General features: G+C 34.6%; 1 protein-coding gene across 1 annotated transcript in view; it reads right to left on the reverse strand.

The window, feature by feature from the left end:
• LOC136025488 (uncharacterized) overlaps nt 1–19167 on the reverse strand; it is a 45169-nt gene that overhangs the window by 17879 nt on the left and 8123 nt on the right. The window contains exon 2 of the mRNA XM_065701520.1: nt 6913–7090. Within this exon, the coding sequence (XP_065557592.1) occupies nt 6913–7065 (153 nt within the window). The 5' untranslated portion in view covers nt 7066–7090. The remainder of the gene's footprint in view (nt 1–6912; nt 7091–19167) is intronic.

Consider the following 19167-nt stretch of genomic DNA (forward strand, 5'->3'; position numbering starts at 1 on the left):
ATCCCTTTTCCTCATATATGTCAACGACCTCTACCGACTATTTAGCTGCCCACGATCTGATTTCTGTTGTCATTTGTGCCAGAAAGGATATGCTGTGGTTGGAGCCTTGGATACGCCTGGTCAACATGAAGAACTCTTTGCATTCGCCGACGACACCACCCTGGGGGCAGCAGCACCTGATGAATCATCTCTTATCCTCAATCTGCAATTGATGACAGAAAACATATATCGTTGGTTTGATGCAAATTTGTTAGCTTTGAATGTAAAAAAATCGTTTCTTCTTATATTCTCCCACATAGGCAAAAGCTGCCCTACAGTGACAGAGCTTAAAACATCTAAGGGATCCATATCCCACCCAGCTGACCGGTTTATTCGATTCCTTGGGATACTTCTGGATGAAAATCTATCTTTCAAACGGCATATTGAATCAATGAGATTAAAGGTTTCTCGAGGCCTCGGAATTATTCGGAAGCTGAAGCGAGTCTTTCCTTTCTCTATCCTTCTTCTATTACACTTCTCTCTTATTTACCCTTATTTATGCTACTGCTCGTCAGTGTGGATGTCAACATTTCCATCTGTACTTACACCTTTACATAATCTCCAACTGAAAGCAGCAAAATTCCTTCAGTCTACCTCCATATTTGTGTTGAACTTCTGAAGATTAAATACATTCATACATTACACCTCTCTTTCATTGCATTTCAGTATTTCCGTTGAGACCTTCCATCAAGTTTTTCCGGGCTTCTTGAAATTGTTCAAAATGTCAGTCCTTATGAAACTAGAAACAGGGATGATGTGCTAGTGCCATCCACCCCTGCAGTGCACTCGGACTTTGGTCTGATAGTTGCTGTCGGACGTGCCTGGAATTCCATTCCTGTTAGGATTCGACGGTCCTGTACCATAGGCTCCTTCAAGAAACGGTTGAAGAATTTTTTAATTTAAAAAAAAATTAAATTATAATATTGATCAGTTATTTATATTGTTTAGTTATCAAGATTTAATTTATTTAATTAATTATTTAGATTGAAATTAATTATTTAGATTTGGGTAGGGTGAGTGTCGGATCCTCAATGTATATTTTTTTTTTTTTTTTTTTTAAGTAGGTGTTGCGGAGACCGGTTGTACTCGGGTGAAGATTGGTGAGTAGACTCTAAATATATTTTAAGTGTGAATGTAGTTAATAGATATTAATTTTTTGTTTTGTTGTTTTTTTCCCAAATAAAGGGCCATTGAGCCCGTTGGGATATTTTTGTTTATAAATGGATGGATATTGATAATAAAAGGAACTTGAACCCAACAGAGAGCAGAGCTCGTAAGGCTGGGATAGTGCAAAAACACAAGAAAAAACATTAACATCTCATCGCAATAATGATTTCAAAATATAATACGGTACAAGACAAACAAAATAGAAAAAAAATCATAAAAGACAAGTAAATAAATAAATATCGGGCAGGAGGAGCGTGGGAAGCCATCCCAGACACAGGGACCCAAAAACAAACACACAAATAAGAAGATCAAATAATTTAATTTTCCATCATCGATGGTAAATAATCAAAATTTTAGCAAACAATCTTTAATATTTGCTTTTTTAAATTTAGCTGAAATTTTTCTGAGATTTTTGCGATGGATCTAACAGAATTTTATCATTCAGCTTATAATTGTTAGCAATGAAGGGTATTTGGTATCTAATCAAAAACCATGACCTTTCAGAACTTATAAAAGGAATTCGGTACATCTTGGACCTCCGACAATCCGAAGGAGGAAGTAAAATTAACAGAGATTTGTCACAGAGACAATTTTTAGAATTTTGGATTTGAAAATGTCATATGGAAGTATTTAATGTTCGTATATCATTTAAATCCAACAAATTTAAGAAGAGGAATAATGTTTTAGTTTCTGAAACATTTTCAAGTTTTGAGGGTCAATGTAAGAAATTTCCAAGTATTCTTATTGCACTACTTTGTAGTACCTGTAAGGGTTTTATATGCTTCCAAAATGTATTAAGATATACAACTGAGCAGTAATTCAAATAAGAAGTAATTAGAGAGTGGTAAATTATTTTTAAAATGGTAAAAGGAAAATTATTCTTCACACGATACATCGACCCAATATTTTGAGCAAGTTTTAATCTTAAATACTCAATATGATTATGAAATGACAAAAGGGGATCAAGAAAAACTCCTAAATAACGATATGATTGGACCCTAAAAATTTTTTGATCACCAAAGAATCACCAAGAAATCTCTCGAGTGGAACGTTTTGAACGACCAAAAACCATAAAATTAGTTTTCTTAAAATTCGGTACTAGATTATTAGAAACAAACCATCGATTAACTGAGGTAATACTTATAGTCAGATTTTCGGTCAATGTCGGTGAATCCCTAGCTTTAACTGTTATAGCTGTATCATCTGCAAAGACCAGCATGGCTAATATTCTCATGCAAACCTCGGGGAAGATCATTAATATAAATCATAAATAAGAGTGGACCTAATACTGAGCCTTGGGGGACACCAATATCAATAAGACTTTTTAAATTAGTCATTTTTCCACCAACATTTACTGTGATTTTGCGTCCGCATAGGTATGATTTAATAATTTGCAATCCTTTCCCTCTTATGCCGGAATTTATCATTTTGTCAAGAAGAATTTCATGGTTTAAAGTTTCAAATGCTTTTTTATATCATAGAAAACAGTAGCCACATGGAAATTATCATCTAAACAATCATTTATTTCTAATAAAAGAGCTGTAACTGCTTGTTCTGTCGAACGGTTTGCCCTAAATCCAAATTGATATTTGGTAAAGAAATTTATTTTATCTAAATAGCTAGAAATCCTTTCTTTTAAAATTTTTTCAAACACTTTAGATATTGGCGATAAAATTGCAACTGGACAATACCTACTTACATCAGATTTATCGCCTTGTTTATACAACGGAATTACTCGGGTGATTTTCCATCTACTAGGAAATATACCTGAATTGATACTCAAATTGAAAATGTGGAAAAGTGGTTCAAAAATAACTCCGGCAATACTCTTTAACAAATTTGTTGATAATTCATCATGTCACACTGAATTACCATGTTTATATTTTTGATAATCTTATGGAATTCAGCAAATTCAGCCTCTTTCCTTTCAGATTTCTATACGGGCAAATTTATCAAGCTTCTCAGTCAATATATTATAAAAGTTATCTAAGGATTGATCTGGATACATTCCATCAATTACTGAACTCCACCCTACATCACCGAGTGCTTCTTTTAATTTTAACAAAAAAATTTCCCCAAAGTCTCTTCGCTTTGTTGACTTCTTTTCATTAGAAGGGAAATATCGCAAAAAATCAGCCATAAGTATGCAGTGATCAGATGAATCATCAGGAATAACATATGTACTAACAACACTTTCAGGTGAAAAAATATTATCAATTAGTGAATATGACGTATCAGTTATTCTGGATGGTACAAGACATCTATATTACAGAATATAATCCATGAGATAGTGGACATTCCAAAAACTTCGAAGTGTTACTATCCAGTCTATTCTGATCAGCAGAAACAAGGTTCATTAAGTCAATATTAAAACCTCCCGTAACTAGATAAGAAGTATTAAGACTAGCTAATTTATCCATGAATTTTTCAAAACAATTCCTAAACTCCCTCTGACTAGCTGACGGACTACTGTAAATAACTGCGATTAGAATCTTCTCATTATTTGGAAAAAAACATTCAAAAACACAAGATTCAAATAACATTACAATATTCATCGGCAAAAAGTCTAGTCTTGCACGGGCTGGTATGCAACTTTTAATTAAAACACCAAGGCCAACTTTCTTTTGCATACTCCTTCCAACATGAAACAATTGATAACCATCAACATGAATACTTTCAATTGAAAACTCATCTAAAAAAGTTTCGCATAAACCAAATATGTCCATATCTAATGTCGATACAAAAGTATCAATTGTATCCCTTGCAGTCCTCCAGCCCCGGCAATTCCAAAACGATATCCTCCTTGTTCTAGAATTTTTCTTTGACAATCCATTCAAAAATAAATATTGATTTTCTGGTGTATCTAATATGCTTCTATTCTCCTCATTATCACTAGCTACAATGTTCTGGAAAACTGAATGAAACAAAAGAGAATCTCGCTCAAATTCTTTTAACCTTGATGATGGAATTCCATCACTATCTCTATCCATTAGTAAATATTACCACCATGTCAAAAATAACCACACCACGACCCATACGCCCAACAAACAGAAATAAAAGGTAACTCACACGGAAACAACTAAAAACAGAAAAGAGAAATGTCTTCATTCTAAGACAAATTCTGTCAATATTCTACCGCTATTCATAAAGACCCCTGTTTGCTTCAGATCAAGCAGTTGAAAAAAAACATAAAAAAATAGATAACTAAAGAGAAAGAATCGTAATAAATATATGGAGCAACAAAAATTAGTGAGAAGATAACTAAAATACAAATAAATACGAGACAAAACATGATTAAACGCTTCCTACTTGTATATTTTAAAACATACTAACAGGGCGCTTTACTATTAGGCGACATGATTTTATTTCACTGAAACATCACTTGGAAAACTATGATATACATGTCCTTGGGCGTTCGGAAAGTCGTCAACCTCTGGTATGCTATCACTAAATGAATATTTAGTTTGTTTGAATCCCCTTTGATATCCATGCCTCATATCTAGGAATCTTCCGCAATTTTTCCCGTTTCGCTAAAATCGGCTTACGTATTTTACGAATTTCGGCTGGCACATCATCACAAATCACTAAGTTGCCATTATTTCCATGAAATGCCTTTTTTTTATAATAGAAAACTTGTCGTCTTTTTTATTTAGTGTCACCTTTAAGAATTTACGATTTCTGTCATATTGCGAGAATGTAAAATTTACATCAGGCAATTCTAATCCATGGCAAACAACTTCTGTGAATAAAGCTTTAGCGTTATCAATATCCTCACAAACTGCATTCTATATGATGATATTATTTTCTAACTTGGCGGCTTTCAATTTCACAATCCGACACATTGAATCTTCATTTTCTCTTTTTAATTTTATTAATTCATCGGTACAAATTTTTAATTGCTCACTTTTTAAGTGACTTTTTAACTTTTCACTTTTTTCTTTTTAAATGGTCACTTTTTAAGTGACCAAAAAAATTGGAGGGCACCTAGGCCCCCTCCCACGCTCATTTTTTCCACAAAGTCAACGGATCAAAATTTTGAGATTGCAATTTTGTTTCACATAGTCGAAAACCATAATAACTATGTCTTTGGGGATGACTTACTCCCCCACAGTCACTGGGGGAGGGGCTGCAAGTTACAAACTTTGACCAATGTTTACATACATTAATGGTTATTGGGAAGTGTACCGACGTTTTCAGGGGGATTTTTTTGGTTTGGATGTGGGGTTGAGGGGAGGGGGCTATGTGGGAGGATCTTTCCTAGGAGGAATATTTCATGAAGGAAGAGAAATTCAATGAAAACGGCGCAGGATTTTCTAGCATTACTATTAAACAAAAACAATGAAAATATAAACATGAAAAAGTTTTTTCAATTGAAAGTAAGGGGTAGCATTAAAACTTAAAGCGAAAAGAGATTATTACGCATATGAGGGGTTCTAAAAATACTTTAGCATAAAGAGCAAGGTATTTAGGAGAAGATAAATACTTCGCTCTTTATGCTAAAGTATTTTTAGTAATTTTAACTATTTATTCTACGGCCTTTCTGATTCAGGGGTCATTCTTAAAGAATTGGGACAAAACTTAAGATTTAGTGCGGAGAGCGAGGTATTAACAATGGGACAAACCCCCTCATATATATAATCAAAAATATAAGAATATAAAAGTTTGTTACGTAAGTTAATTCGTAAGTTAGGTATATTTTTTTACTAATAATAACGTTTGTTAAAAATAAAAAGTTCTAGTTGCCTTTTTAAGTAACTGAAAAATTGGAGGGCAACTAGGCCTCCTTCCCCACCCCTTATTTCTCAAAATCGTCTGATCAAAACTAAGGGAAAGCCATTTAGCCAAAAAAAGAATTAATATGCAAATTTCATTTTAATAATCTATGTACAGAGAGCCAAAATCAAACATGCATTAATTCAAAAACGTTCAGAAATTAAATATAAAAAAATAGTTTTTTTAACTAAAAGTAAGGAGCGACATTAAAACTTAAAACGAACAGAAATTACTCCGTATATAAAATGGGTTGTCCCCTCCGCAATCCCTCGCTCTTTACGCTAAAGTTTGACTCTTTGCCACAATTCTACATTTTAAAAAAATTAAAAACTTTAGCTTAAAGAGCGAGGGATTGCGGAGGGGACAACCCATTTTATATACGGAGTAATTTCTGTTCGTTTTATGTTTTAATGTTGCTCCTTACTTTCAGTTAAAAAAACTAGTTTGTTTTATTTAATTTTCAATTTGAATCGTTTATCGTTTGATCTATAAGATATTACATCTTTTACAGCATCCGTTGCAACTTGTCTGATTAATATTTAGTCTTTTTTTTCAACATGATATTATAATATATTACCCTCTATATCCAAGAAAAATTCTGTGTCTTCACAAGAAATTGTCAATCCATTTCTTAGTGTAAAACTTTCTAAATGAGAAAAATGGAAATGATTAGTGGCCCTCAAAGAAACCCTCGTGATACCCTCATCCAAAAACTCATAAATGACGCATTCCCAAGCAGTCAGACCGAGAAATTTTTTAGCTGACAAAGGACTATTATCCTATTACTCTTTAAATAAATAATGTTATGACTTATAATCAAAATAATCAAAATAAATTTAGTTGTAAATGAATCTTTAAAAATCATCCTCGAAAATAATTACGAAAGCTAACGACTTAAGTGGGGATAGAGAAAACGATAGATTGATGACTCACTGCTTCTATGTATTTCAAAAACCATTGTGGTGGTGAGTCCGAGCAGGCAAATTTGGCAAATCCTGCTTCAAGCCTTCCACAAACATCTCCAAACTTTCTCTCTAATGAATCTAAACCAATTGTCAGATTTGGCTGGCTTATGTCCTCTTGCATATTTCTGGTTGGAGTGAAATTACAACTGTAAATAAAATCCACATGAAAAGAAATAGCACTAGACGAAACAGAATCAAAAACCAAAGGCTATAAGTAATCACTTTGAAATCAATTTAATTTCAATTTTCTTTTTCTATATCTTTTTATTTCTTATATGACTAGGTATTTCTGTTTTGTTTTTTTTTTTGAATTGACAATATTTTACAGTAATTGGTATTAGCCAAGAGTTTGGCATATTGAAAAGGAGACGTGATAAGGAAATAATTCTTACTTCATAATATGTATAAAAAAAAAATTAAACACATGTTGAAGGTTTAGCTTACATATGATAATAAAGCACTGTATGTGAGTATGTGACGGCAAAAAGAGAAAGTATTTTTTGATTCTATTTCGTTCTATTTCAAAGGAGGTCATGCTTCACCACTTCCTTAAAGTAAGGACAAAGATAGGTGATTTCTTTCTTCTTCTTCATTTTTGGGTGGATAAGCAAGAACTGTCGTGTTTAATAGGGTTGTGACAGTCAATAAATCAGCAGGGATACTAGCTGTGGTGGCTTATAGTGCCTATAGTTTTTAATAAAATAGGAGTTTTAAGCTCTTTGTGCGTAACCAAAGGAAGCCAATCAGAACGCATTAATTAAGTGTGTTCAAAAGACCCTACATCATACAGGCGTATTCCAATAATAAAGGACGCGTAGAAATCGAAAGAACATATCCTACAGAATTTGATTTATTCAAATTTTAAAGAAAAGGAAAGTACATTGTTTTGTTTAACGATATCTATAATATGAGTGTTAAACTTCAGGTCCTTAATAGTAATAAAATTGGGAATTTCATGTGATTTATTGTCCTTGAGTGTTAACGTAGAACTAAAAATGATGGGAGCAAAAGTATTTCCAAGAGAAGTAAATACCCTCTAAGTGGAGGTGGCTAGTAAAATACAATGGTAAATGGTCCATGATTCTGTACAATGGTCACGAAAAAGACGTTCGATTTTTTCAAAACTATGCGGAAGGAATTTCTGAAACCAAAACAGCGTCTACAGTAGAAATCCCTGATAAACTAAAGAATAATTGGATGTGTGCATAAGGAAACAGGAAAAAAAGCAGTCAGCTGGGCTTCTTTATTGCTAAAAAAGAAAAAAGGATTAAAAGCAGCGTTTTCTGCTCCAATCAACTTTTTTGGGAGGCAGGAAGATCGTTTTACCATTGTGACTGAACTTAGTATAAGCACTAAATTTTAGCAAAAAATCTTGCAATGATTATTTGCACCAAAAGCCCTAGGAAAATGGTAATAACATAATAAAAAGGAAATTTATTTTTAAGTAACTGTTATTAAATAAACATAACATAACCATGTTATGTTATCATGTCTCATTAATTTCACCAGCCATCTCTCATCAAACATTTTCCATATTTTTCATCTCCAAACTCCCTCAGTTCTTCAAACTCATACATCACATGACCCACACTCTCATTCATACTTCCACACATCGGGCAAAAGTAAGGACCATCTTGCTCTCTCCCTCTCCCTAAATACTGCATCTGAAATCGAAGGAAATAAGATTTACAAGTTTTACTGAGCAAAGCTGAAAAACAAAGATTAAGTTTCAGGTTGGTAAATCCACGTTCTCTCGGACGTTCTCATAGTCACGCTCATTCAAGCTCACGTTCTTTCGTTCACTTTTTTTTTCATTTCAATATCTCATATTAAGTAGGAATATTAAATAGTTTTTCGCAAAAAGCCACTAAATGGATTTGGGCTTTGACTATAGGGTTTGAAAATCCAGATTATTTGAAATTGACGTCCCTAGACAAACCGCATAAACAGGAGAATTACAGGAGGAGGAACCTCCATATATTACAGAAAAGCCACTAGGGGAAAGCCTCGTGCAATTACTCAAAAGTGTCTTATTTAAATCTTTGGTAAAAAACGAAAACGGGTCATGGCACATTGAACATACTGGTAGCATTCTTGTAGCATTTTTATGATTATTAACAGGTCATTAGTCTGTAATGATCTTCTCAAATTCGTCCAATAGACAAACATGGACACATGCAATTTTTAGATGGCGTTGGTACAGTAAAATAACAAGTTCTGGACCCTCTTAAGTCGCAACGATGTTCCTAGTGCTTTCAAAATTAGTTTCCATATACTTTTTTCTCATACTGTATTTTTTTTTTTTTTTTACAGAATCTTTTACGGAAAAAAGACCATATAAAATTGGATTAATGTTAGATTACTCACATCTTCACTTACTTGACTTAAGTCCCATCTGGTCTTGGTGGTCGTCTCGGGGCCTCTCTCCTCATGAGCGAATGTATTTGTCTCCTATACTGCTCTATGTTTAGTGCCAATCTGAGAAGACCAGGGAGGTAGCAGTTGAAGAAGTTCTCCTTCCAGCACTCTGAAGGGTGACCAAGAGGGTGCCTTTCAATTACGATCCCTTCTGTTATTGCCCCATTGGTTACTTCAATATGCGGCATTTTACGGTGGTAGAAGCAATTAACCATGTGAGGAAAGAGGATAAATTCATGCAAAATACCAACAGAAGTTTGGAATTCTTCTGCCGTTTCCTCAAATGTTTGTACTTGGCTTCTGAACCACTCACACATGCTATAAATGAGTAATACGATATTTGACGGGATGCCGTAATGCAGTAACATATGCAAAAGTCCTTCTCTCCAAATTAAGATTAAAGCTTGTTTGAAGTCAATTAAGAGTATTCAAGGTATTTTTCCATCACTTGACGGATGACAAAATCTGGTCAATCGTTGAGCGGTTTACTCGAAAATCTACCTGATACTAAGGGATTATGTGACTGGTTTATGCTTTTATTCTGTCTAGTAGTATCTTGGTCATAACTTTGACAGGTTGGCTTGTCAGGCTGATTGGTTGGTAATTGTGATATTCGGATTTGGACCCATTCTCATGGAGAGGAATTATGGTAGCGGAACCGAACGTTTTCGGGAAATATTTCGTGTGCCCAGCAGCTGTGGCAATTCTGTGATAGAGGTCTGTTACGACTTCTGAGTCGACTTTCAGGAATTTTGCTTGCAATCTATCTGGTCCAGGTGATTTATTTGATTTGGGTGACTTCTAGGCAGCTTCAACCTCGCTTATGAGTGGTGGTGGGCTTGGTTCTAATAGGGGGATGGTTAAATTCCTAAGAACGGCAGGTTCAGGATTAATTGGGGGCTTTAGGTTTTCATGAAAATGTTATTTCCACCTCTCTCTTATTCTTTTTGCGTCATTAATGGGAGTCCCGTTCTTGTCCAGGGTTACATTTATAAGTGTAGTTTTTCACCTAAATAGCTCTCGAATTTTTTTGTACACGGCAGGGGTATTACCTTTTCAGAATTCAAGCTTGCATTGGTCACATTTATAATGAATGTACGTGGTTATAACGCGTTTGATCATTTTTTCTGTTTGTCGCTTAAGATGCTTAAAAATGTCTCTGTTTTCTGGATCTTACCTCTTTAAACAGTTGAATGATCTTTTCAGTGATCCATAAGTTTTCAGAGTCATTAGTTCTTCCAAGGACTGTCTCGACTGTCTGTATGAAGATCTTGGTACTCATGTCGACTAGGGTGTCTAAATTCATTTCCTCGGAATCACTGAAGAATTTTCTAATAGAGTTTTGAGAGTCAAATCAAGATTCATCCGGTAAAGGTTGCGATTTGACCCGTCTTTCAGAAGCTCAGTACGGAATCTCGGACCTTTTTCTGGAGTTTTGTTGCCGACTTCAGACAGAGGCGGAAACATGCAATCGCTGTCAAAGTCTCCTCCTGCAAGAACGACTGTGTCTAGCACGCTAGATTTTGCGCGTTTCGGGACGAGTGCCACTATTCCAGAAGTATTCGAGTATTCCAGAAGGTGCTCACCTCTTCTTTTTCTGATACCATGACCAAAATTTCCCCTGACGTCTTTATTACCGTCGGAATTTCCACCCTCTACTGCATTAAAGTCTCCAATGATGAGAATTTTGGAGTCTGTTGTGATGAGAATTTTGGAATGGAGTCTGTGAGGCTTTGGAGTTGGCTGTAAAATTACTCTGAGTCTTTATCACTACGGGAAGAATCTGGCAAATAAACAGGGATGATGCCCAGGTTCGTAGTCGAACCTTTCAGCCAGATAGCAACGAAAAGTTTGGAGACTGGAGTTGAGGAGATAAGTGGTTTCTTTTCTTGCTTCAAAAAAATAAATCCTACTCTTTGGCGATGAAATCCATTGCTAAGACCAGACAAAAGTAGTGTTGTGTCTCCAATCATTCAACACCAGTTACTGGAAGATGGGTTTCTGGCATACCAATGATATCCCACTTATACCTGTTGATTTCTCGTACAAGTAGATCCTTCTTTTCTTCCTTAGCCGGGTCCTTTCGGTTCGAGTTATTCTTGCCAATGTTTTCTTAGGGGTAAAAAGGGGCGGAAGATCCGATTCAGGATTTGTTACGTTGGAAATTGCAGTTGTGGCGTAGCCAATCGTCAGGTCATCAGTAATCTTCCCAGCGGAGTCGGTTGTCACATTATCAGCTATCCCGGACGCGGTATCTGGTTCGTCGGCTACCCCGGACGCGGTAGATGGTATTGCACGGTCTTCGGGTAAAACCTCCAACACGGTAACATTGGGTCTTGTATGTTTTCTTGTATTAATCATTATATAATTTGAGAACGACATCTGAGAAGAAAAGACACTCAGATAGATTTAAAGACGGCGGCAAGCTGTTGCTCTCTATCTCGAGCAGGGGCCGTTGACTCGTGTACGACCTCATCCACCCTTTGCAGTTGTTCTCATTGATGAGAGGAGGCTTGGCGTCTGCCGGGACATGTCCACACGCCAGTGGGCCCTGTGCATCACCATCTCAGGGGTCTCCTTTCTCCTGTGCACTAATTTATATCCTCCGTGCTGAGTATTACTGAGGTATTATATCTCCAAGACTTTCCCCTATCCATCACCTTGGAACGCGCCTGGTGCCTAAGGGATGCCTAATCAGGAAGGCTAACCATGTTGCCCCAAAGACACATAAGCTTACTTACCTGAAATTCCCAGTCTTAACGACCTCTTGCTTAATATTTAACCTCATAAGGATGGAAACAGTGCATAATTTTTAGCAACCTATGGAAAACAGTTAAGTTAAAGGGAGAATAGGGAATAAAACGAGGAAGAAATACTTCCCTAGACTTACAATGATGCTGATGATTTAAGAATCCTGGATGAAAGAGTGAGTAAATTGAATGAACTATTAGAGGTTTTAAGAAGTCAGGGTTGTTAGTATAGGTCTGAAAATTAACATGGGAATACTAAGTTGCTAGGGTTATGATACATGAAGACGGTGGGAACAGCGAGGACATTTAAAGTACAAAAGCCAAGGTTCAGGGTGTTTTTTTCACAGTTGAAAAAAGCTGGGAAAATAGGAAAATTATTCTGTGAACCAAGACTACAATATTGAAAGCTACAGTGGTGACAGTGATCAAATATGGTTCTGAAGCCTGGGCGATCCAAAAAACAGAAGAATATATGCTAGATGTTTCCTAGAGAAATTGTCTAAGGATTTTTTTGGGTAGCCCGATGACTGATCGTATTTTAAACAGAAGGGTATGCAAAAAGTTTTGTTCATTCCCACTTTCTAGGGTTATAATGAACGAAAGGTTGGGATTGTTTGGGAACTTTTTGCGGATGAAGGATAACAGATAACCCAAGATTGTCATTTTCGGCCAACCGTCTACGGCTAAACAGAAAGCATGTCGAACGCGGTCAGGGTAGGAGGATGATGTAAACAAAGATTTAAAGGAAATGGGAACTTCATGGGACTTTGGAGGCTGTAAAAGGTAGGATTTGAATAGATTAGGGTGAAGGAAGAGTTTGCGTAGCTGGGTTGGCCTCAGGTAGCTTGGTGCTGCTGTGAGTTCAACACATGGGAGAGAACACAGGTAACAAGGTCCCGCAGCTTCAAATCTAAAGTATGAACTAGATGCTAGTCCTTCTCAAAATAGGAACAAAGATCTTGATATGGGGCAGCACTAAAGACAACAAAGTGCAGCTTAGCGACTTCCAGCTCCGACTTAACCAAAGAGACTATCTTTTTATACTGAGCGCTACTTACTAAGGATGATCTTCCCTTGGGTCAAAATCAAGAAAATAGGTTCGCACGGAATTCAGTCTTTCTGCCGCTTATACAAGGGTTAGCCATATGTTGGAACGTGCTTCACGAGCTTGTGCTGGGGTACTGACTCATCTTTTTGACCGGACTAAAAATCTCTGCATCTTAAGGGCCATTCGTGAAAAAAGTAATACTCTTGAATGACTCTGCCTGCAATATGATCACCGAGAACCTGCAGGCCTTTGTCATATACGTTATTCACGACCGGCAGGTTGCTTGTGCCCATGTCCAAGAGAGCCTTTCCTGCATCTTGGTTTTTCAGTTAATCAATCAACTTGAATTTTTTCTGTTCACGTGCTCATCTGTTGCAGCTGAAGACCAGCCTTATTCACCGCCTTAAGTAAATCCTCTTTCAACTTTTCACTTGTTGCTTCTCTACTAAAAGAGGTTTCCAGATGTCTGCTAACGACCTTGTCTTGCTGACGAGGGAAGTACCTTATGCATATGTGAAGCTCTTTACGGATTGAAATATTCGTCGTATTCTAATACGTAATAATCAGAGTCCTTGATGGGTTTCAGTGATTCATTCTAGAAATACGGGTACAGCCCCTCATTAACTAGATATTTGAAATTGGAAGAGCTCAATGTGAATTTTCTGAAACATCACAAGGAAACATCACTTTGAACAAACCACTGGTGCCATCGCAAATGCGGCAAGGAAAATCTGATACACGACACTTCATGCAAAGAAGTATTTCAGCTTTATAGACAGCTTCTTTCAAAAATTTTGCACTTATTAGCTCTGAACAGGAAATCTGGGAAGTTCCAGCTGGGACAGCTGTCAGTCACAACTGACCAGAGTCTAGTTCTATTAATGTAAATGACCTATAATCATCACCTTTAGCATTTTGTTTGAGAGTAATAAAGCCATTAGTACAAGAGAGGGATTTCGGAAAAACTCTATAGAAGAAATAATCTTTTTTTTGTGGATCAAATGTGCATCAACAACCATAAAAATGACCCATATTATCTTTTTTCTTCAACTACTTATTTTTAAGCTTGAACTTCCCCAGTACTCAGCAAAATAAGTGCTCTCAATCCAAAAAGCAAGCTAAGTAAACAAAACAAAAAAACTCCCTCAACCAAGCGGCTTTCTACAAGAAAAAACTCTCAGACATCCTTCAGAAAAAAAAACAACTGTCAAATCAACCGAAGTTTCAACATTTACTGAACATGCTGAATACCAGCACAATTTGCCATGTACTATGCTATATTTGACTCTCCCACATTTTGATTACTACTAACTTCAGCCTATTTATTTGGTTAAACAGTTGTATGGTAAAACTTATTTGGAATTATTTGGACATCAGTGCAAAATCATTTTATATATATATATATATATATATATATATATATATATATATATATATATATATATATATATATATATATATATAAACAGTATCTATCTATATATATATATATATATATATATATATATATATATATATATATATATATATATATATATATATATATATATAAAGTTATAGTTTCAACATTTACTGAACATGCTGAATACCAGCACAATTTGCCATGTACTATGCTATATTTGACTCTCCCACATTTTGATTACTACTAACTTCAGCCTATTTATTTGGTTAAACAGTTGTATGGTAAAATTTATTTGGAATTATTTGGACATCAGTGCAAAATCATTTTATATATATATATATATATATATATATATATATATATATATATATATATATATATATATATATATATATATATATATATATATATATATATATATATATATATATATATATATATATATATGTAATAATTTATTTTAACAACTGTCAAATCAACCAAAGTTTCAACATTTACTGAACATGCTGAATACCAGCACAATTTGCCATGTACTATGCTATATTTGACTCTCCCACATTTTGATTACTACTAACTTCAGCCTATTTATTTGGTTAAACAGTTGTATGGTAAAACTTATTTGGAATTATTTGGACATCAGTGCAAAATCATTTTATATATATATATATATATATATATATATATATATATATATATATATATATATATATATAACAGTATCTATCTATATATATATATATATATATATATATATATATATATATATATAAGTTATAGTTTCAACATTTACTGAACATGCTGAATACCAGCACAATTTGCCATGTACTATGCTATATTTGACTCTCCCACATTTTGATTACTACTAACTTCAGCCAATTTATTTGGTTAAACAGTTGTATGGTAAAATTTATTTGGAATTATTTGGACATCAGTGCAAAATCATTTGATATATATATATATATATATATATATATATATATATATATATATATATATATATATATATATATATATATATATATATATATATATATATATATGTGTAATAATTTATTTTAACAACTGTCAAATCAACCAAAGTTTCAACATTTACTGAACATGCTGAATACCAGCACAATTTGCCATGTACTATGCTATATTTGACTCTCCCACATTTTGATTACTACTAACATAAGCCTATTTATTTGGTTAAACAGTTGTATGGTAAAACTTATTTGGAATTATTTGGACATCAGTGCAAAATCATTTTATATATATATATATATATATATATATATATATATATATATATATATATATATATATATATATATATCAAAATGTAATCAAATGTGGGAGAGTCAAATATAGCATAGTACATGGCAAATTGTGCTGGTATTCAGCATGTTCAGTAAATGTTGAAACTATAACTTTATATATATATATATATATATATATATATATATATATATATATATATATATATATATATATATAGATAGATACTGTTTATATATATATATATATATATATATATATATATATATATATATATATATATATATATATATGTAATAATTTATTTTTGACCCGCTACAAAAAAATCAAAGCGGAGTATCAATAAAAGAAACAAAACAAACACTACACAAAACAGAAAGAACAAGAAACTAAAGCAAACGAGTAAGGCGATAAACTAAAGCAAACGAGTAAGGCAAACGATATATATATATATATATATATATATATATATATATATATATATATATATATATATATATATATATATATATATATATATATATCAGTGCTATTACTTACTTGAAGTACTTTTACTTGAAGTACTACTTAAGTAAAATTGTCCATTACTTGTACTTGTACTTAAGTACGAACTCTAGGGTGTACTTATTACTTGATAGTTAAGTAAGATAACGAAATACTTATTACTTAAGATACTTTTAATGTTCTTGTTTTTCAAATACTTTACCTTTGACACGAAAATTTTGTGTGTGTGTGTGTTCTTTGGCAATGTACAAGAAAACATCACCTTTAGATTTAGAGCAAACTCGGATATAGCTTTTGTGTGTCTGTGCTTTGGCAATGTACAAGAAAACATCTGGTTTAATTTTTGTTTAAAAGTTATATAACAAAGAAAATTGAAATTATTTCACAGTTCACTGGTCGAAAGTGAGCTAAAATCCCTTGTTTTGGGCTAAATGTTGCATACTGTAGTCCATTTTGGCTTATATTTCCGACATTAGTGTTTAGGCTTTGTCATCTCGTCAACTGAACCAGATTTCTACCATACCATCATCTTCAGGACCATATTATTGGTAAAACTACTGAAGCTATGAATCTTTGCCCATCTAAATGCTGTCTGCAATAAAAAAGTTTAGGGAATTCTAGCTGGATCCAATGCAGTAGTATTTTGTCAAATTCGTTCCAGCAAATTTAGGTATTCAGACGAATCTGACTTCAGATTTGTCACTCCATTCATAAGTTATAGGCCCTACTAAATTAAAGGAAAACTCAACTTTCTTAAAACTTGAAACTCCCTCCCCCTCGCCCTATTTGAGATAGGGTTTGTGATACCAGAACTTGATATGAGCCCTGATCTTAGGCATCTTTGGTCTAGTTTTCATTCGGATCCGTTACTCCATTTGCAAGTTATACTAAATTAAACAGAAAACTTAAATTTTTCAGGAATTAAAACCCACTCCCCCTTGTTAAATTTGAGCTAGGGTCTTTATCTCAAAACTTGATATGTGTCATGATTTAGGCCTCTTTGGTTCAATTTTCATTCAGATCCATCACTTCAGTCGCAAGTTACTCTGAATAAAACAAAAAACTATTTTAACACACAAAAAGCCCTCTCCCCCCTGTTTTATTTCAGCTAGGGTCTTCATCTTTCAACTAGATGTGTCTCATGATCCTTGGCACCAAATCTGGCCATCAAAATTTTCATCCAAATCCAACCAGTGTTTCTCCTCCTATACGTGATTACACAGACGGACGGACAGACAGACAGACGGACGGACGGATTTTGCAACGTCTTAGGTAGCAATGTTGGCTAATTGGCCCCAAAAAAAGGAAAACAATTGCATATTATCATCCAGGTATCATCACCTATTTGGATAGTGGAAAATATCCATCAAGATAGATTTTGAGATCTGTCTGTCTGTCCACCCGCCTGTGCAATCGAGTATAGCGGGAGAACCGCCAGTCAGATTTGTATTGAAATTGAATTATTTGAATTAAAATCGAGCTTAATTAGGGCGATGGGGCTTTAAGTGTTAAAAAAAATCGAATTTTTCATTTAATTCACTGTAACTTGCATTAGGAGATGAATTTCGATGAAAATTGAATAAAGATGCCCAAGAGTATGGTATGCATTGAGTTCTGGGATGGAGACCCAAGCTTAATTAAAAGTTGAGTTTTTCATTTGATTCAGTGTAGCTTGTGAGAGATTGATGGATCTCAGTGAAGCTTTTGGTTTAATTCAGTATAACTTTCGAATAAAGCAACGGATCCAAATGAAAGCTAGACCAAAGATGTCTAGGATCCGGGCTCATATTGAGCTCTGATATAACAAGCCTTATCAAAAACAGGGCGAGGAGGAGGGGGTTTCAAGTTTTAAAAAAGTCGAGTTTTCCTTCAGTTTAGTAGGGCCTATATTTGCTTCCACACATGGCTTGCCAAAAGCCTGGAAGTAACCCTTTTTCAAAATAAGTCAAACTTAAGCCAACCTTCAACCAAATATTCCATTCCCAGAGAAAAATTATTTTGTAAGGAAAAATTAGATAGGATCTTAATTAAATTTGATATTTAGAAGGATATCATGTCTCAGAGCTCTTACTTTAAATTCCGACCAGATCGGGTGATATTGGAGGGGGAAACCTAAAATCTTGGAAAATGCTTAGAGTGGAGGGATCGGTATGAAACTTAGTGGGAAAAATAAGCATAAGTCCTAGATACGTGATTGACACAAACAGAACGAATTCACTCCTTTTTGGGGAGTTGGGGGGAGGGTTAATTCTGAAAAATTGGAAAAAATGAGATATTTTTAACTTACGAAGGAGTGATCGGATCTTGAATTTCATCGGATGAAAATTCGTATTAGAAGGACCTTGTAACTCAGATCTCATGTTTTAAATCCCAACCGGATCCAGTGTCGTTGGGGGGATTTTGGGGGGGGTCGAAATCTTGGAAAACGCCTAGAGTGGAGTGATCAGGATGAAACTTGGTGGGAAGAATAAGTACACGTCCTAGATACGTGATTGACATAACCGAAATGGACTCGCTCTCTTTGGGGGAGTTGGAGGGGGTGTTAATTCGGAAAAATTAAAAAAATTGAGAAGCTGCCCTTTTCCAGGGAAAGATTAACGAGAAAAACAAGACAGGGAAGAATATATCCTAGAATCACTTTAAGAGCTCGAAGAAGGAAACCATCAACACCATCAATTAGATGGTCAAACCGGGGAAAACGACTTTATCAAGTCAACTTTTGCAGATCCCGGACATGCCTACCAATTTTCATCGTCCTAGCACTTCCAGAAGCAACGAACTCAACAATGCACTGGAACTTTCCAACTCCCCAAAAGAGAGCTTTTCCAGTCCAGTTACATCAAT

The sequence above is a fragment of the Artemia franciscana genome, chromosome 3 (assembly GCF_032884065.1).
Source record: "Artemia franciscana chromosome 3, ASM3288406v1, whole genome shotgun sequence".
Classification (NCBI taxonomy): domain Eukaryota; kingdom Metazoa; phylum Arthropoda; class Branchiopoda; order Anostraca; family Artemiidae; genus Artemia; species Artemia franciscana.